Source organism: Chrysemys picta, chromosome 15, assembly GCF_011386835.1.
Source record: "Chrysemys picta bellii isolate R12L10 chromosome 15, ASM1138683v2, whole genome shotgun sequence".
NCBI classification, from domain to species: domain Eukaryota; kingdom Metazoa; phylum Chordata; order Testudines; family Emydidae; genus Chrysemys; species Chrysemys picta.
Genome location: NC_088805.1, coordinates 30,999,328 through 31,019,520, shown reverse-complemented (window position 1 = coordinate 31,019,520; position 20,193 = coordinate 30,999,328). Strand labels below are relative to the sequence as shown.

Below are 20,193 nucleotides of genomic sequence, written 5' to 3'. Positions count from 1 at the left end.
TTACTCCCCCAGAGTGGCACTCCATCTCCGGCAATCGGAGGAGTCTCTCTCCACGTGGGGCTGGTCAAGGCTGTATTTTATACATGAAACGTGTAGCACAGAAGAGAAAAACAAAACAAAAAAAACAACTAACAGAACGGACGCCCCCCCCCCCCCAACCCTTCCTATATGTACCTAATTTGGAGTGCACAAATCTGCTGCCGCTGATGAAAATGACCTTTCTGACCAATGTCACCCAGCCCTTCACCTCCCCTGCAGGAACAGTGCAAGTGGGAATTACTAGCTAAGACTTCAGCTGTCACAGCCCCCACAATAAGCTGATCGAGAAAAGCGCTAGTGGAACAAATCCTGGCAGAAACAGGCTCTTTAATTCCCTCACAAGTCAGCGTTCCCTAAAACGCCCACCCTAAGATCCCCACGTCCGCTTGGAACACACGCCCTTCGCCTGCCTTCCTTCAGGGCTGGAGGTTCTGCTCTTTGGGCTGGTGCCAGGACAGCAAGAGCTCCAAACGCCGGGGGTTCTTGGCTTCATACCATGGGCAGGAACAACAAAGACTTTAGAAGTGGCATCAAAAGCTGAGCTAAGGACTTCAGAAGGCAGACTGAAAACCTGGGCCTGATAAGCAACCGAAATCCTTTAGTAGCTATACAAAGAAAGTTGTGTCAGAAACAGGCATGCACTGAAATGTCTGAACAGTCTTATCAACACAGGCACTATCTCTCTGCGTACAGCCCCGCTGTCAGCACGGAGTGCTCTGCCCCCAGCCTGCACCGAGCCCTGGCATGAAGCAGCCATCAAAAGAAAGACAGAGACAAGACCACGGCGGGGCGGGCGGGCTGTGGGGGTGGGAACGAAACTTGCTCTGTTGAGAAAACGTTGGCTGTGAAAGATGTGGCTTTGTGGAGCGGCCAAACGGTCTCTCAAAGCCAAACGCCTGCCGCAGCTCTCCCTGCTGCTGTGCACACACAGCGGGGCCCAGACACCCGTGCAGAGGCTCACCCCGGGGCTGCAGCCCCGCTGGAGACAAACGGAAACCTCTGAGGCCCTGGAGCGGCAATTGCACCTAACGAGCCGAGATGGAGGCCAGTGGGCAAGCAGGTGGGAACTCTTCTTTGCTCTTCCCAGCGGGAACCTCTGTGCAAAGGCTAAAGTCACCTTGAAAGCGAGGTAAGTGCCCCGGCTACAAGATGAAGCCCAGGCTGACGCAGGCAGCTGGAGTCCCAAACAGAGGCAGCCTCCTTTCCCGGGCCGCCAGAGCGGTCCGGTGATCAGCTCCACTCGGGGCTGCTGTGACGTATGACATGAACAGCACCCCCTGGGCGAGGGCAGGGAGACGTAAGGCTCCCGTTGGGACAGGAGTCGCACGGAGCACTCCTCGGATCCGGAGCCACCAGAGCAGCATGGGCAGGACTCCTCAGCGGCGTCCGCTGTTGAGATTTCCCGTATGGTCCGATCAGAGCCGAGGGCGTGCTCCACTCAAGACAAATCCAGGGAGGTGCTGGGCGCAGAGATCCGAGAGCAGGACGCTCGCCCCGGCAGGCCGGCCGCATGCGGAGCCCAGAGGAAGGAGGCAGCTGGGCCCCTCATTTAGGTTTATTCCTCATAACGTATTTTAGCCGGGCTGCGATTCGTCTCCTCTCAGCATGGAGAGGCCAATTCTCCCCGACCAGCCCCTTGCGTGATCAAGCCCACCAATGCCCAGGGCGCTCGGAGGGAACGCCACCCCATCAGTGCACACCCCCGGTGGCGGGGGAGAAACCAGCCCAGTGCCCGGCCCCTCTCTGCACTGCAATACACACTGCAGCTTCACACGTGACCTATAAAGCCCTAAACAGTCTCTGGGGCCAGGTTTGCAAAGATCTTCAGGCGCCAAAGGATGCAGATAGGTACCTAGTGGCATTTTCAAAAGCACCATAGGTCCCTAGTGCCGTTCTGCATCTTTAAGCATCTAAAGACATTTGATAAATGGTCTAAGATACCAAAGACCAGATTATCTATCAGAGCAAGTTAGCCTCAGTGCCTCCTTCCTCAGGTTGGCCGCTCTCCTCCTCCCAGAGGCCACAGTATTTAGAGAGTGACAACTGTAAATTCCCCCTGGTCAAACCTGTTGCTTGACTAATTACCGTCACAGTCACCCACTCCTGATGGAAGCTAGTGTCCGGGCTATGGCCACAGATCCTCAGAAACCACACCACCGCAAGAGTCAATCAGAGCAACCAACCAAGAGTTACCTCCAAAGGGGGCGGGCAGAGGATGACCTATGCTCCCTAAAATGCTGATGGCAGGCAGACGCCTCTCCTCTGAGTCACTTGCTGCAGGAAGTTGTGTTCAGGGCGCGGCTGCCCTTTGCATTAGTGCTGGACAAGGGGTATGTGTTGATAGCATTACTGTCTTTCTGACCCTGAAAGCTGCCTGACGTGCTGTCCAGGAGCAGAGGTGTTGGCCCCAATGTCCTGGCCCAGCTCCAGTTTGGAAATTACATTTGGTCTCTTCTAAAATTACCCAGGCAGCCTCAATAGGATGTGGGAGCCTCTACTTCTTGCTGGCTTTTGTGATCTGTTTGCTAAGTGAGGGACTGAGACCACAAGCTCATTTCACACAGCCCACGAGACAGCCATCAGATACTAACAACGTGCAATCCTTATTGACCTGGGCCGGAATTGAACCGGCAACCTAGAAATCAGAGGCTCTGGTACCTGTCCAGCCCCGCCACTTGCTATAGTTCAGGCGTCCCTGAGAATCTATTTTTAATTATTTTTTTAACTAGAAAGCGAGCGCCTGGCTCAGGAAGCGCTCCAGAACGCTGAGCTAAATATTGATCCCAACCAATTACAGATGTGCACTTCCTGCTCACAGCACCGCAGATGCACTAACAACCCGGCCTAGCAGCAGATGCACCGGCGTCGAACGGAAGGCACCTATCAAGTGACATTTAATTAAATATAAGCCACTGCTACATCACTGCAGAGAGCAGGAGAACAGGGGTTGGCCAAGCTGAGAGGGATATTATTTGATTTATAATTTAAATAAAGCTCAGAATTCCTGTAACACAAGGAGAGTAAAATCAAAGGGGCCCAGCCTGCTGAAGTTAATTGCATGTGATATTTTCCGAGGATGCCTCCTTTTGCAGTGCATCCCTGCTCCTCTGCAAGAAGGCCAGGAAACGGAGAGGGGGTCTGGGGGAGGATATGGAAGGCCAAGGCATTGGCTCACTGTGCTGGACCCCCCCCGTTCCCTCCTGTCTGCCCAAAAGCTGGGTGTCCATGCAGGACTTTTCCTCTGCCGAAAGCAAACAGCCCCCTCCTCCTCACTCACCCAGGGAACTGAGCTTGAAACCACAACGCCAAGGGCCTGGCCGAACGGCTCGATAAATCTGACAGGAAACACACTTCGAGATAGCAATAAGTGGCCCTGTGGGTCCAGAGGGAGGCTGGGACGGGCGGGCGACAGCCTAACGCGCTGGCTTTAAGAGCTATTATTGGTTTAAAGTCTAGCTGGAGACCGATGCCTGCAGCAGCTGCATCACGGGCGAAATCCCACACGGCTGCAGGATGTCCCACAGTGCTCTGGGGCATGCACGACGGCCTTGCTGGGGAGCCCAGCACCGAAGAAGCTGTAATGAAAAGCATCTCTTCACACAGCAGAGATGGGCTGTGCTGTCCCCCCTCAAGGGTACCTTGCCTTCCCCTCTCTGAGAGCCACGTGCCCAAACGTTTCCAGGAGCACAGGGCTGGAACGTGGGTCTGATCTGTACAGCCAAGGCACTCCTTAGAATCGCTGATTGTAGTGAGGGGCCATTCAGATTCTCCAAGTCAGCACAGGGACAGCACATGGAGTTCAGGGGATATTTGTCAGAGTTAAACTGAAAACAGCAACATCTTCCTGCCTCGGAGAGACAAGGCCTAGAACGACCTGCCGGGCATGGGTCTCTGCGGGGGGAGGCACACTGGAGGTGTTCGCCAACAAATTTGATAGCGTCCTGGGGGGACAACGAAACGAACGTGGGTGAGTGGAACCCTCTTATCTTCAGAAAGGGAGAAACTCCAGCCACAGATGAGAGCCTTATTTACAGCTCAGTGAAATTTGTGATTCCTGGTGTAACAAAGACTTTAGACCTGTGGCACCAGGACTTGAAGCCCCTAGGCTGGGGGATTCTAAGGAGCAGACGACAGAGCTGTGTAAAAAGAGGCAGCGTGGCCTAGTGGACAGGACTCTGGCCTAGGACTCAAGAGACTTGGGCTCTATTCCTGGCTCTGCTGCGTGACCTTTGTTGAGCGTGCCCTCTTCCTGCAGACTGCTGGCTCTTGGGGGCAGGGACTTCCTCTCACCATGTGTTTGCACAGCACCTAGCCCAGAGTGGCCCAGATATTGGTCAGGGCCAGTAGGTGCTACTGTAACACAAACACCAAACAACAGGTGGGCATTTTGGAAGGCTTCCATGAAGCAGATTCACAGGTAACTAGCTTCATGTTGCTCTGGCTACCTTGGGTGTGGAAACAAAGGGTGTCTAGGCCAATGTGGCCCAGGTGCCCTGGTAACCTCCAACGTGTCTGGGTAGTGGTGGTACAAGAGGTTTCAGAACTTGCTGGACTGTGTTTTTCCAGAATCTCTGGGTGACTTTTCCAAGATTGAGAAAGATGGTTTGGCCTTGGTGCAGTGGCGAGTCTGAAACTGTCCAGTCAGGACTCGGGATGGCAAAATAGAGCCCAGACGCCTTCAACCAGCCAGCAGCCTTCCCTGCTACAGGCCCTGCTCTGCTCCTGGCACGTGCTTGGGCCCCTCATCCAGCTCCGGCTCTCTCCCGGAGAGGTGGAGGAGAAGGCATTGCTGGCTCTTGGAGATTCAGATGAGAAGCAGGCCAAAGGCCCAAGAAGTTCCATGAGGGATCTCGCAGCGGATGTGGCGTGGGTCTGGAGAAGACACTTCTCTCCTCTGTAGGAAAGGAAGCCTCTGACTGGAGAAGTCCTGCTCTGTTCCCCAGCCCCAGCCTCTCTGGCTTCACCTCAGCCCAACCCTTATGTCAACACTCGGAACCACCCGCTCCAGTAAGACCCTGCATGAGGTCTGGGCAGATTTACACCCAACGTCACCAGTAGCACACAGCTCTGAGCCCTCCGCCACCCCATCCTCACCAGTCCTCGCCACAGGCCGAGGAGCAATCGAAGCCATTGCGCTGGTTCGGGGCAGACGGGCTCACCGCCGTACACGGCAGCACTGCATTTCAGAGCGGCCCCCGCAGTGGGGACCCCACCAAGGCCCCCCACCACCCTCCCATACCAACTAAGCAACTCACGGAGCCCGTGTGCACTGGTCGCTTTCCAGATGCCATGGGGAAAAGGTGTAAAAGGAGAAAAAGCAATTAACCAGCAAGAGAGAGGGGAAGGGAAAACCTAGCGTGGGGCCCCACCTGGGAGGCCAGGGCACCAGGTCCAGAAACGTCAGTGACACACGCAGCTCCCGGCGCAGGCGGGGACATTAGTCAGCTCACCTTTTACGTGAAATTAATACAAAAATTAATCCGAGGCGCAGGCAGGATAATAGGATTTCACAGTGGTGCCAGGCCAGGCGGCCACCGTGCCGAGCGCCAGACTCATTTAATATCGACAGAAACAGTGCCAGAGGACAGGAATAAGACCCATAAAGATAATTACTGAGATACTCAGGAGCAAATTAAGCAATCAGAGGCACTTCTAAATTGTGGCTCGTTGGAAAAGAACGCTCTCTTTTTCGATTACCTAAGCAGGCGTTTAGCAGGAGACTCATTTGCCCCATGCTGCACGGGGCCCGGGCTCGCCTTTCATTCTGCTTCGCAGGGCTGATGGCAGCTTCCCCTCCCCGTTTGCCACAGGTGTAATAAATAAAGAGGGGAAAATTATATTCAAAAACAGATGCCTGGCCCTGGATGTCACCTGCAATTTAATCTGAAATAGCAGGAGGCCGAGAGAAAAAGAGGCGTGCTGCATTTTCCCATAACGAGCGGAAACATACGGTCAGCTAAACTTTGATTAAGGTGACCTGGCGGGCGGGCGAAGGCAGCGAGTGCATTGTGGGGGAGTGGGCTAGTAGGAGACTGTTGCCGAGAGAGGACAGAGTAGCTCCGAAGTGGCATAAAGCGAATCAGTGGCCCGTGGATCTCTTCTTACCCGCCCCTCGGACTTGGGGGGGGGGGGAGGGCGCTAGGGGGCAGGAGGAGGAGAACCCGGCTCAATAAAGACAGCAGCAGTGAGAGAAAGGGACAAGCAAGGCCTACAAAAAATGCTACAAGCAAAGAGACAAACAGGTGCGCCTGGCATGGCTGGCCCAGGATAGGGGAGGGTGTGAAGAGGCTCCCCCCATGCAGTTATCAGGCACAAACGCTGTCCCTGCACTGCCTGCTCCCTCCGAGCACCCTGGGGCAACAGCCACCATACAAGGGCCTTGCTCCCTGGCATCGGCCAGCAGAGCATGCAACACCCTCTGTCTGGGCTGGTGCAGGCGGCACCCAACGCCTCCCAGATTTTCCCCGGAGAGGCCAGAGCTGCACCTGCACGCGGCCCAGTGACTCAGCGGCACAAGCTAGCCTGAGTGCCCGGAGAGCACTGGGATACTCGCATATACTCGCATACCTCGGCAATGCACGCCACCGCTGCTCCTCTGCTCACACTGGGCATCACACCGACGTTACCAGCCCAGTAAGAAATGCCATAAATAATAAACAACGAAACCATGGCTGTTAAAAAACGCACAAAACGGTCCCTCTCCCACTGAATTTGCAAAATCCAGTTGGTTGCCTTCGAGCAAATCAGCCAGAATCGGCTGCATGGCAACTCGTTGCTGTATAGGCTTTCAGGTGCCAGAGCTACTGGCCTCGGCAGCGGGGCCAAGAACCGGATGTGCATGGAGGCTGCACACCACTCTCTCCCTTCCGCACACTGGGGACGCTGCACCTCTGCTGTGTCTGTTCTAGAGGGAGGAGGGCAGGACCCCTTGGCACCATCTCTCCAAGGTCTTCTCACACCTGCTCTGCACATGCTCATGTGAGGCTTAGGCTCATAGGGAATCAGGCTCAATCCCAGCCCTGGGAGGCAGGGAAGGTCCCATTCAGCTGTGGCGTGGATTGGACGTTGGGCAGCCAGCCACTGCACCTATTCACCTGATCCCGATCTCTCCCCGATATGAACGCTTCGCTCGCTTTGTTATTCCACTTGCCACTCAGCGCACTAACAGCAGGGCAGCATGGTTTCAGACCCGCGGGTCACTCCACCACGGGACTTCACTCATTCCACGACACGTGATAACATCTCAAACAGGACCGGGTGCACAAAGGCCTATTAACTCCCCCACTTCCAAAGCTCCTTGGTAATTTAGACATATTTCAGACAAGGAATCCTCCCCCAGCCTGAACATCCACAAGGCAGAACACAGGAAGAACCCAGCCCTTGCTCGTGAACCTGCCAGCACCCGAAGTAGATTGTGCTCTAATTGATCCATTGAAGGGGCTCGGGATTCCTTGCGCCCCCTCTGTCCCGAATGGGAGGAGTAGGAAGGTGATGGTCTTTCCAAAAATGTTCCTCCTCCTTTTACTGAGTGCAGCATTAGGCAGGCTGGTGGGTGTTTCCCAGGATCAGCCTCTATGGTTCAGAATCCCTCGCAAACGACAGCTTGCAGACATGCCTGTTGCCAATATTAGAGAATGACAAGCCATCCTCACTCCCCCGGCCCACCCCTAGCCCTGAGTCCCACGGCAGTCAGGGAAGGGAACCTCTGAAGCCCTGCGCGCACGTTCCCTGAGCCTGGCTCAGAAGAAACGTAGCTCGGTATCCAGGCGTGACCGAATAGCAATAGTTTTACAACAGCAACACTCAGTTGCCTTCCGGACGGTAATAAGAAAAAGACCTGAGCGACGCTGTAAGCTCTGAGCAAGCGTCTACACACACAGACACACGCTCGGTTCGCTCTGCACGCTGAGCCAGCAGTGGGCTGCAAGACAGAGCTCTGCGAGAGAGGAGAGGGGGTGGCAACCTTCCCGTTCTGGCACAGGGAGCAGCTGAATGCTCAGTGGGGAGAGCCCCTGGCATCCTTCTCCACTGAGTCTATTGGAAACACTGGGAGGATCTTCCCCTGGGGCACAAGAGGAACTCAGCCCCGGTCTACACTAGGCGGGGGGTCGACCTAAGATACGCAACTTCAGCTATGTGAACAGTGTAGCTGAAGGCGGCGTATCTTAGGTCGACTTACCTAGCCGTGAGGACGGTGGCGAGTCGACCGTTGCCGCTCCCCCATTGACTCTGCTTCCGCCTCTCGTGAGCTGGAGTTCCGGAGTCGATGGGGAGCGTGTTCAGGGATCGATTTATCCACGTCTAGACGAGACTCGATAGATCGATTTCTACCCGCCAATCCGGCGGGTAGTGAAGACCTGCCCTCAGAGAGGAACGTGAACTGAAAGGAAAGGTGCCTTCAGAAATACAAACAAGTTTGTAGATTAAGGCCACATGGGCCCACTGTATCATCTAGCCTTAACATGGGCGTTCCCCTGAACTAATTCCTGCTTCACGTCCAATAGCTGTGGTTGAACTTGTTTTTTCTAAAAGATACAGTCATCTGATCACTTCAGACCCTTCCCATCTCGACTTAAAACGGCAAATTCAGCAGTTGGTTTGATTGTGCTGGGGTGCACAGGTAGGGGAAAATACGTCTCCAGGAAAATACAGATCATTAGCCAAATACCTTGGGGCTGTCACACGCTAAAAAGCGGAGCTTTAGTAGTTGATTTGTCTTCAGCCCGGAACGCTTACAAATCCAACTGAGACCAGTAGAAAAATATCCACTCCCCTCTTTAAAACACACATTCATCACTTGAGAATCTTAATGTGTCTTTCCCAGCCGGAGAGGTCAAACCCGCCTGCCTAAAGCAGGCTCATTAAATATACATTTAATCATGGTTTGGATTGAGAGACAAAGGCTGCTCGAGACAGGTGCTTTACTGGAGTGACCTTTTGGAACCCATTTTAATGTAACTAGTTTACAGCTTATCTGAAAGGCCAGCTCGTCAGGAACAACAGAGCTACAGCAAAACTGGGAAAAGTAATTATAGGAGAGGGAGGGGGAAGGATGGGTTAGAGATATTTTAAGGAGGCTTCAGAGCAGGTGTTTGCCACGGCGCTTTGGAGACATTGCTGCAAAATTTTCTGAAGTTCGACTTATCAGCCGAAGCGACTCAATTTAATTCGCTTTTCGCGTCTCCTTCCTTTCCCCCCTCCCCTCTCCTGATTTTCCTGTTCTTTTTAATTATCAGTTAAAGAAATGTCTTTTTCAATGAGACAAGAAGCATCAAAGCAGCAAGTAGGCAAATGCTTCCTATCCGGGAGGAAGGGAACTGGACTCGGGCTGCCTTCCGTCTCCCATAGCAGGAGAGGCACAGGGCAGAGAGGGGCCTCAGGGCTAACCCGCTCCATGGGACAGGGTGCTTGGAAAAGACAGTTCAAGGGACAGCCAAGCAGGAAGCCTGACAGAGCCAAGGGAGGTTTGAAGGTCAATGAATAACTTGATGCCAGGAAATGAACTGGGAAGGAAGCTCCCTCTCAGCGCACAGCATCTGCCGCCTCCCTGGCAAACTCCCAACAGGCACTTACACTTCCGCGGCTCCAGGGTCTTGTTTGGACATGCGAGGTGCTGGGCTGGCGGGTTCTGGGTTCTCTGGAGACAGGCCAACATGGTCCAAGTGTTGGAGAGCGCTGCTGGAGTCACGACTGGAGACCCTCACGCTGCAAACAGACAGAAAGGGAAGGCGTCAATAAGCAAATGGGATCAGCCATGGCAGCTGAGCGTCACATGGCCTCTCTCTCCCTCACGAACACTGCATGTGGCTGGGAAAGCCGGCCTGGGAGCTAGAGAGCGTGTGATGGGCGGGTAACGCTGGGTCGACGTGCATTAAAAGCAACGTTTGTCAGAAGCCCAGTCATAGGCGCTGACTCTGTGGGTGCTCTGGGGCTGGAGCACCCATGGAGAAAAATTGGTGGGTGCAGCCAAGCTCCCCGCCCCAGCTCACCTCACCACCTCCCCTGAGCATGCCGCGTCCCCGCTTCTCCTCCCAGCGCTTGCTGCCGCAAAACAGCTGTTTCGCAGCGTAACAAGCTGTGGGAGAGAGGGGGAGGAGCGGGAACGCGATGCGCTCAGGGGAGGAGGTGGGGCTGGTGTGGGGATTTGGGGAAGGAGTCCAATAGGGGTAGGAATGGGGGCGGGGCAGGGGTGTAGTCAGGGCAGGGCCGGGGGTGGCGGCAGGGGTCAAGCACCCACCAGCGCCAGGAGAAGTTGGCGCCTATGAGCCCAGTGACCACAACTGGTTTATACATTTCCTGTTAACGTTGGATGGGAGACGACCTTTCTTACACACCACGGAAATTTCATCCCATTCTAGGTTTTCTCCAACAGAAAATCAAAACCTGAACAATTTGTAGTTTAAGACTGAAAACATTTATTTTTCATACCCCTTGTCGCTCCAAAATCCTCTCTACCCCCCAAAAATATTTGCTTCGTTCCCACTCCAGCTCTGCAGGTAACATCCCCTCAACAGGGCGGCACAGGACACTGGCACGCGACTTTCACGCTTGTGCAGCGGGACATTTGCAACGGCAGCTCCAGAAGGCTCTGCAGGTTACCGAGGGCCTGGGCTCCTTGGCTGCCTTCACTGCAACCCAGGTGTGATTTTACTTTGAGATATCTACTTCGAGATATCTACAAAGCCCTAGTGGAGACAAAGCTCTGCAGCTTTTATCTTGATGTAGCTAGGTGAGCGGGGGGGTGGGGGGGAGCATCGTGTTGACCTTGGCTAGCTACATGGAGGTAAAAGCTACTTGTACAGTGTCTGCGCTAGGTCTTTACTGTCTGGTAGTTATCCCAAGCCAACTACCTAGATGTTCGCACACGCCTCCTTGGCAGTGACACCCGAGGCCCGGGGCTGGCGGAGGCAGGGCTGTGTGTTTGGAGTTCCTATAACAGGGAGCTGCCTTAGGACAGACTCCGGGCGAGCAGATCAAACCCCATCAGCGAGGGACGCCCCCCATCTGCTGTGAGACACGCTGACATCACACAGAGGGGGCAAAGGGCAATGTGCACGCCCCAGGCCGCTCGCTAACGCCTCTAAGATGTCCTGCCCATTAATTATCCAGCCTCCTGAGCTGATTCCGTGACGTTATCAGTGTCTAGCTATGATGACCATGCTCTCCACCCAGAAAGGCAGCGAGAGCTCCTGTCCCAAAGAACTTCCTATCCCACGTAAAGGGCGAAGGGAGGGGAGCGACACATACAAAGATTCTTACATATAAATCAATGAGCCACTCCCACCTGCCCCTCAATCTAACCATGATTAGCGAGCCACTTCCTCCCAGGTAGCCTGGCCAACTGGGTCCCGAGGAGGGATCCCAAAGAGAAGAGGGTTTCAATTCCTATCCTGCCTCTGAGGATGCAGCCTGCATACCCCGAACAGCCCACTGCCGCCCCTGCAACGTGCTGATGCCAATGTCAGACAGCGGGAGACAGGCTGCTTGATTGTTCGCTGGCATGATGGACACCATCTCCTCGCAGTACATCATAAAGCATTCGATTACTTCCCCTGCAAGCTGGCCATTAAGATCCCAGCCTAGATCAAACCCTCCATTTCAAGTGGATATTGGGAAAAGCCCCTATTAAAAACCACTCGAGTCCCAGCGTCTGCCACCAGAGCTCAGGCTGGCCTCGAAATCTAGTTGACTAGAGTCAGAGGGGTCAGGCCAAAGTCATCCCCAACAACGATTTGCACATTTGGAGCTACAGTAATTGTATATCCCCTTCAGGAGCCTAGATGGAAGGCATAAATTATAACTAATTCCTCCTGATGTACTCTCACTGCCTCGAGTGACTCCCAGACTGAGCTTTCCTTCCGACGGGGCAAGTAGAGGTTGACTTGAAGCATAAGAAAAGCGGGCTGCAGTCTGTCCTTCAGAGCGAGAAGTTCTGACCCATTGCTCTCGCTGGTTGAAAGTTACTGACGGCTGGATGTCACAGCCGATACATCACATGGCCCAACGCTGTGTCACGGAAAGTCTGCCCCATCTCCGCTATTCCAGGCAGAGAGGGGACCGTTCGTACCCGCCCCGACCCAGACCTCGGCGGGCAGGGAGCACCACTTGACAGGGCAAAGGGGCGGGCAGGGCTACAGGGAAGAGGACTCAGCCGGCTTTAAACGCATTGGGTTCTTTGGTATATTGTGCACTTACACATAACCCCGGAGAAGATCGCCACTTTCCCCTCCAACAGGGGGCAGTGATGTGTGTGCAAATCCTCCCCACCCCCACCCATATGCAATATCTTTTTCACGAGAGTCAGGGAGTGCATGCGTTCTGTTTTCCCAGTTTCACTCTCACCCATTCACGGCATTTCAACCTGGGTATTTCCTCTTAACACAGAACCAGGACCTGACCCGGCTCTCCCTGCAGGTCAGCACAGAACACCAGCTGGTCAGCGCACGCAATCCCAGCTTCATCCAGACAGCGTCCAAAGCACGCAGCTGCTGTACAGAAAAATGCCATCTACACCCTGACGCACTTGCGAGGCAACTTGTAATAAAGTAAAATTAACAACAATCCCCCCCTCCCCTCTGCTGGTCTCTAGCGCCTCCCACCCACACAAGTCACAGTGCCGCACAAGCAGTAGCCGACCCGGCTCAGTGCAGGGGTTGACAGGTGCCCGGTTTTCGACCGGAACGCCCCGTCGAAAAGGGACCCTGGCGGCTCCGGTCAGCACCACTGACCGGGCTGTTAAAAGTCTGGTCAGTGGTGCAGCGGGGCTAAGGCAGGCTCCCTGCGTGCCCTGGCTTTGCGCAGTTCTCGGACATGCCGGCCACTTCCAGGAGACGCCTGAGGTAAGTGCCGCCTGGAGCCTGCACCCCTCACCCCATCCTGCGCCCCAACCTCCTGACTCAGCCATAAGCCCCCTCCCGCACTCCAAACCCCCTGCCCCAACCTTGAGCCCCCACCTACACCTTAAACCTCTCATCCCCAGTCCCACTCCAGAGCCTGCACTCCCAGCCAGAGCCCTCACCCCTTGCCTGAGCCTGGAGCCCCCTCCTGTACCTTGAACCCCTTATTTTGGGCCCCACCCTGGAGCCTGCACCCCCAGCTGGAGCCCTCACACCCTTTTGCACCCCAATCCCCTGCCCCAGCCCTGAGCCTCCTTCCACACTCAAAACCCTCATCCCTGGCTCCACCCCAGAGCCTGCATGCCCAGCCCTCACCCTCACCCTCTCTTGCACCCCAACCCCCTGCCCCAGCCTAGTGAAAATGAGCGAGCGTGGGGGGGATGGAGTGAGCGGGGGTAGGGTCTTGGAGAAGGGGCAGGGTAAGGGTGTTCGTTTTTCTGCAATCAAAGTTGGCAACCCTACCCAGTGCCCCGGGGGGAAGGCGAGTGCAATAGGGTGCAGTTTACAGCTGAGGAATGTGGGGTGCAGAGAGGGGGAAGTGGACACACAGCGAGTCTGTGTTGGGACCAGAACCCCAGGAGACCCCAATCGCTGTCTCCTGATGAAGCTGCTAGAGAATTCTCTCCCCCAGCCACAGAAATCCTCGGTCTGCACGTGTTAGGGGAAACCTCTCACGGACCAGCCTGGGGTGGGTTTCCATGGCCCAGGCCCCGATGCTCACTTAAGCAATGGTGTTTAATGCCAGGGCTGCTGCCAGAGACCCTCCCTGCAGGCCCATGGATGCGGCACCGGAAACTCCTGCACACGACTCCACTCGCCACCTCAGGGGAAGCTCACGACTCTGCCAACAGACACAAAATGGCCTGGAGCTCGCTCTGGATAGTTCTAACGCTGGGGAACCCCAGGCTGGACACGGAAGAAGAACAAGTCCCCTTTTCATTATTTCCAAAGCAGCCAATAATCCCACAGGGGGAGGGGAAGGCCCATCAGGGCTTGGTCGTTTCATCACATGCCGGCAGGATGTGCGAGCCGAGCTGAGACGAAGGAGAACGACATGCCATTAGCTAGATCAGAACGGGTAAGAATGCTGCCACTGTCCCTGACTTCCCGCTACCTCCCCCCGGGCCTCCAGAATGCATGGCAGCTGAGGAGGAGGGTGCCTGAGACAAAACGAGAGGCATCCACAAATCCTCGCCTAGGCCTCCTGCGACGCGCACTTAGCAAGCGAGGGAACCCCACCCCACAGACCTCAGCTGCTCCCAGCCATTCGAGCCCAGGACTCAGACCCCGGGGGCAGGCCCTCGAGAAAGATCTGAGATAGACACCCACATAACCAACTGCCCCCCAAATCCGCCCAGTGCTCTGCAATAAAGTTAGCCCTCCGCCCACATCACGTCTGTCCGTCCAGTGGAGTTCCTTCTACTAGGCACTGAGTGCTACAGATTTGTTAACGACCAATATCAGAGAGGGAATTCCCATCTCATCCCTCCTTTTCCCCCCCGTGGCCAGTACAAACTGTTCTCTTCACTGCGTTCTCGAAGCTTTGCCCAAGCTCGTTTTATGGCAAGTTCCTCCGTCCTCCTTTTCCGTACGGCTCAGAGCACGCAAAGGACTCCAGGATAGATCCTGCACAGAACCTTCTACCCGGTCGGTGCTCAGACCCGAGCACTGCTCCAGGAGACCTGCCAGCTGGACAAGCAGGGAGCACAAACCCACTCTGCTCCCAGGCACAGCATACACATGGGACCTGCAGATGGAGGGCTCCGCCGGTGCCACTAGGGGAAATCTGCTCCATCGCCCAGATCCTGTTAGCGGACATGAGCTGCAATTTCCGAACATCTGGGGTGTTGGTTCCCTGTAAGCCACAGGACCGCGGGCCAGGTTCCAAGCTCAGGGCCTGGATTCCCAGGTCTCACTAGCACCCATGGAAAATCAGGGCCCACGTTTCTGAAGCTGGGCACCCAAAAATGGAAACACCCAAAATTAAAATGGCAGCTTTGAGAACTTCGCACACACACACCCATCCACGAGGGTGTGCACGGGAGCTGTGCGAGATCCACGTGCGTAGGTGTGCCTGTGGGGAGCAGGGCAGCACAGTCACACTAGGACTTTTCTCGGCTGAAAAAATGCCTTTAAGAAACAGAGTCATCCGGGCTGGGGTTTGATGTGATACGGAGGGCACCGCTCGTTCAGACACAATGCTATCACAAGCTTCTCAACTCTCCCGCAGCTCAGGTCGCAGCAACCAAAGAGCGGATTTCTCTTCGCAGCCTGGATCCATGATTGCATTCAACGGCCGGGAATGAAGTTAGCTGCAGTCAGAGTGAAGCTCAGTAAAGTATTCCAGGCACAGCCTGACCCACTGAGTTGCCTGAGAGCCAGGGGAAAAAAATGCCTGACAACCTGGCAGATCTCTGCTACCTAACAGAACAGGCAGGAGCAAATGAGGGCAGAGCGGCAGGTTGCTCTCATTTTCACAGCATTTGTTCCCATTATTTCGTCTTCGGCTCTTGGATTCTGCTGCAGCGTGAGGAACAAATAGACGGAACACACGGGAGTTACATACATGCCACATACATGTTATTTGTATTGCACATGTCCTGCTATCCACGCTTGTCCATACACATAGCCTGCATAATTACAGGCTGTCCGATTTAGCGGGCCCGGCCCTGTGTCCTGCCACATCACAGAACAGTCAGGCCAGCATCCTGTCGTGACACCACCACCTCAGGCCATGGCTCTGGTACCGTGACCTGGCTGCATGCACATCGTGCCATACACAACCGGCCTGCAGGCCGGACGTGCCAGCGACGGTGCACCTGCTTATGTCGAGGACACAGAGCGAGGCTCAGGGGATTGGAGCCTTTAAATGGTGGGTCATTGCTCCTCGGGCAGCCTGGACCGGCAGTGCCAGAAACGCATCATCCTTTAATGGCTGTGAAATGAGCTGCAGGGTCCATTTCCCAGCAGACGGCTACGGACATGCCGTGGACCATCACCACAGCTGGCCCCTTGGCGGGTGGCATCAGTGGAGATGGCCAGGAATGAATGGCCCAGAGAGACTCAATTCCCCCATTCCCCCAGAGGGGCTGGAGTGGAGACCTATCTGGGAAGGCAGCGTGCAGGGACGCTTGCCTGGAGATGCTCGGAGGACCCCCAGAGCAGGCTGCGCTCCCTGAACTCACTCCCGAGTAATAACACACACCACCCTGGAACTGCCCCCGGGGGCTTTTCCAATCTGCCCATTTTACTCCGGGGGCGTCTGCCCACGAGCCGAGCACAGACTCAACATGGAGCGTGCCCTGGCTGAACAGGGAGCCGGCTGACCCAGGGAATGGTTCCTAAATACCTGCTATTGTACATCAACATGTCTCAGATCACTGCAGGAGCTACCTGCTCCGAGGGGGCTCCCAGGCCAGCTAGGCAAGCCCCAATCAGCCTCCTGTCGAGGGAAGCACCCGTCCAGCTGGGATACAAAGGGCAGACCTTCCTCTGCCGGGACCAGACCTGCAGATCACCTCTGTCCACGAAGATTTCCCTCCTCCCCCCCAGCCCCCGATGTAGACACTTTCCCCCTCACGGTGGCTGAAGCCGGAATAGCCGCTCAATCTGCTTCGGCTGCAGTGCACTGGTTAATGGTTGTGTCGGAGCAATTATAGAAATATCTTTTTCCTGAGCACAATGGACAGATGTTCTTGGAAATCGCTTACTTTCGTCTCTGAACTGACAAACGATCTTGGGCTCACTCCCTCCTCCCCCCCAGCCCCCGATGTAGACACTTTCCCCCTCACGGTGGCTGAAGCCGGAATAGCCGCTCAATCTGCTTCGGCTGCAGTGCACTGGTTAATGGTTGTGTCGGAGCAATTATAGAAATATCTTTTTCCTGAGCACAATGGACAGATGTTCTTGGAAATCGCTTACTTTCGTCTCTGAACTGACAAACGATCTTGGGCTCACTCCCTGCCTCCCCCGAGCTCTCTTCCCCTGCGGGAAGGCAGGCTGCAGAGTAGACTGTGTAACTCCTGCCCTCTGAGCAGAGGGCAGATGCAGACAGGGCTGATGATAAAGTGGGAACTGGTTCTCCGGGACACGTGCCCTCAGATTCGTCCTTCAGTCCCACCTCTGGAGCCAGGCAGTGACATGGGGAAGGGAAACCGCCACCTGTTACCGGTGTCACTGCTGCAAAACCTTCAAGTGCAGCCGTGCTCTGGCCTACACCCAGCTAACCCAGCCGGCTCTGGCTTCCCTCAGGGACAGTCACAGACTGTCCAGGCCGAGGCGCTGGTTGGCTAGTCCCACAGGCTGGGAAGGGATGCTCCGCACTGCTGCCCCAGGTTCCCACTTGGGCACAGAGGACAGCATGGTTCTGCCAGCTGCTTGGTCAGCCTGTCCTTAGCAAGGCCGAACAGGGCGCCTTAGACTGAAGCCCGTACAGCTCATCGCAACCAAGCTTGGTGCCTCCTGGAAGTGCCAGAGATGACTGGGAGCTAAGGACACAAAACCGGCATTCAAGGAAACCGGCTGCCAAAATCCCACGTTCCCAGCCTTCTTTCAACCCGCTACCTCCCCAGGTGGGAGCACACACTGCCCTTCAGCAGCAGCAGGATGGAGGCAGATTGGAGCAGTGGGGGGGACATCTGCTGACCCTAACAGAGACCACATTAAAACAGGATCAAGCCCTAACCCCAGCCAGGTTGCCAACCCAAATGCAGCTCACGGGACAGAACCCCCCTCCTTGCTCTAAGCACGGCGCAGGCTAGTTAGAGCCGGGACTAGCTTCCATTTATTGCGCGACCCTCCGGAGCCCGCCAGACCTCCCCACGCATAACACCTCCCCTGTGCTCCCTGGCCTCGCTAACGCTGGCTTGGGAAGGGCTCCTAGCACGGCACCATAACCAGCCGCGGGACAATCCGAAGGGCCCTCGTCAGGCTTTGATCAGCATTGAGTAACATCGCCTTGGGGGGCATGTTCCTCTGTGCCGGCTCCCCACACGTCCCTGGGGGAGTCAGGTGCAGGGAGAGCCCCAGGCTAACTGCCCTTGCGAGCCTGCAGTCCCCAAAGTGAGATGTCTGCACAAAGGAGGGGGCAATAAACGGGATCTCGCCCTACGGTGAAAGGCGACCCGCAGGAAGGGGCCTTCCAGCGATGATGGAGGAGGAGTTCGGCAGCAGCGACTTCCCTCTGTTGGTATTTATGCATAATCCAGTGCTCGTCATTATGAGCCTCCGGGCTCACCCCGACGCCAGCCCCGGGGCCTGGAGGGAAAGCCCATCCCGCAGGCGCTGCAGAAAGCCCCGCAAGTTGGTTAGAGTGAGCCAGTATTTCAGCGCTGGCATCAATCTGCCTTTGAGAACAGCCCTCCAAGACTCTAGAGCCAATCTCAGCTGTCTCCCTCCCCCAGAACTTTTCGGGCTGAAAAGTTCAGCAAACATGATACTCTTTTCAGAGACAGGTTGGGGCGGGGGGGATGGGAAGAAGTTATTTCCTGCCGAACAGGTGTCTGGAGAACCCAAATTGGGCTGTTTTCTACTAATAATGAAGTATTCATGAGTAAAAGCCTTTTCACGACTTTCTTAAGATACTAATTTCACAACAAGCGCCTTGTTACCACGCAATTATTCCAATCTTGTATTTTGCTGAGATTCCATCTGTCCTAGCCTCTCTTTAAATGAAAGACAATCATGTAACCACCTTTCATTATTCACTATTTTCCTTTCAGCAAAGGTACCCTGAAAGAAATGATTTCCTCTGAAAGGGACTTTTATTCAGTTTCAAAACCAATTTTCTCCTATTACTGTCTTAAAAAAAAAAAGGAGTGTTTTTATTTCATACATTACGTATCCCTTGTTAATGCAGCTCACAGTAAAAGCAGCAGTATCCATTTTCTGGCTTTGATTTCTGGTAATTTTAAAATATGCCATTACAATCAGGCAGAAATTATACAGTTTGAAAAGAGAATGAAGTGCTTCTTATTCAGAGACTGAATGCACTTGACTGTTCGCTAGCTCGCAGATCTCCGCTGGGACTGGGGGGGGTTCATTACACAGCCCTGCGAGGAGTGAGGTTTCAGATCGCTCGCGCGCGCACAAACCACACCACCACCCTCTGAAGTTTGGTAAAAGCCAGGAGGACGATCGAGCAAAGCAGGGGCTGAAGTAATAGCTCCCTCCTTACTGCCGTGAGCATGCCAGTAAGCCCCAGCCCCACGGAGTTCCCCCAGCAAGGATCCTGCTTTGTCAGTAAAGGAAAGCGCCTGACATCTGCGACAGGCTGACCCTTTTCAGTGGGAACCAGAAGGGAGAGCTGTCCCGGGGCAGCGTGATAAACCCCCAACAGCAAGTGTTGTGCGTGCGTGTAGGTGAGCAGAGGTTAAGGGGAGGGAGAACAGACAGGTACCCAAGGGAGAGCGCGAAGCGGATTAGAACAGCCCTAGCCATCCAGCATGAGAACTCGATGCAGGCAGAGGGGTCTGAGCTACAACGCTCCGTGTGACTCTGCAAGGACCCTAGCTTGAGATCATGGCAGGCCATGCTCAACCCCCCTCCCTCCTGGAGACCTGTCCATCTCTCCATCCTTGAAACGTTCACAGCGCCTCCAGCGTGAGCGCACGCGCCGCAGACCCAACCCAGGTACCATCCTGGCCCACGCGCACTCCCGGCCTGCAGCAGCTCATGGGCGAAGGCTCCTGGTGCAGGAGCCCATCCGATGCTGCGCAACCCAGCGCAGGGGGTGACCTGGCTGGGGAGCGTGGGGGTTGCTGCAGAGACGGGCGCAGCGAAGCGACTGCCCCTGCAGGGACGGACGCACAGAGCCAGGGATAAAGAGGAAGGCATTGACCCTGCCCGGTTTAGTGTAGACATCCAGGTTCCCTGGGTCTGGCCCACGCTGACTGATGGCTAACCCTAACTGCAGGCCCCACCTAACCCTGTCTCCACTGAGCCTTCAGGGCTGCCGCATAGTAGCCACCATATCACCTCCTCCCCCACACAAAGGGCCCTCTCTCCCCCCTGCACTGTGCTAGTCCCCACACCTCTGCTGGCCTGCCATCACCTCGGAAAGCCGATTGCAATTCTCTCCTTGTCCTTCCCTCACAATTCACCCAAGGGTAGGGTTACCATATCTCAAATAAAAAAAAGAGGACCCTCCACGGGCTATGGCCCCGCCCATTTCCCCACCCCCTAGCCCCACCCAACTCCGCCCCTTCCCCACCCTAACTCCGCCCCCTCATCCCTTCCACTCCCAGCCAGGGGGAAAGGG

General features: G+C 55.3%; 1 protein-coding gene and 1 long non-coding RNA gene across 5 annotated transcripts in view; one reads left to right on the top strand and one right to left on the bottom strand.

Annotated features, from left to right (window-relative positions):
• The window catches only part of FAM222A (family with sequence similarity 222 member A), a 112,430-nt gene that overhangs the window by 45,677 nt on the left and 46,560 nt on the right, over positions 1 to 20,193 (bottom strand). For 3 of the 4 annotated variants that reach the window (XM_005298536.5, XM_005298535.5, XM_005298537.5), the window contains one exon: positions 9,613 to 9,744. The exons of the other annotated variant lie outside the window; for it this stretch is intronic. In XM_005298536.5, coding sequence (XP_005298593.1) covers positions 9,613 to 9,694 — 82 coding nt within the window. In that variant the 5' untranslated portion in view covers positions 9,695 to 9,744. The remainder of the gene's footprint in view (positions 1 to 9,612; positions 9,745 to 20,193) is intronic. 4 annotated transcript variants of the gene reach the window in all.
• LOC135975868 (uncharacterized) lies at positions 434 to 20,031 on the top strand. The gene is made up of 3 exons (XR_010592932.1): positions 434 to 1,168; positions 12,424 to 12,878; positions 13,681 to 20,031. It is a non-coding gene; the product is annotated as an uncharacterized LOC135975868 (long non-coding RNA).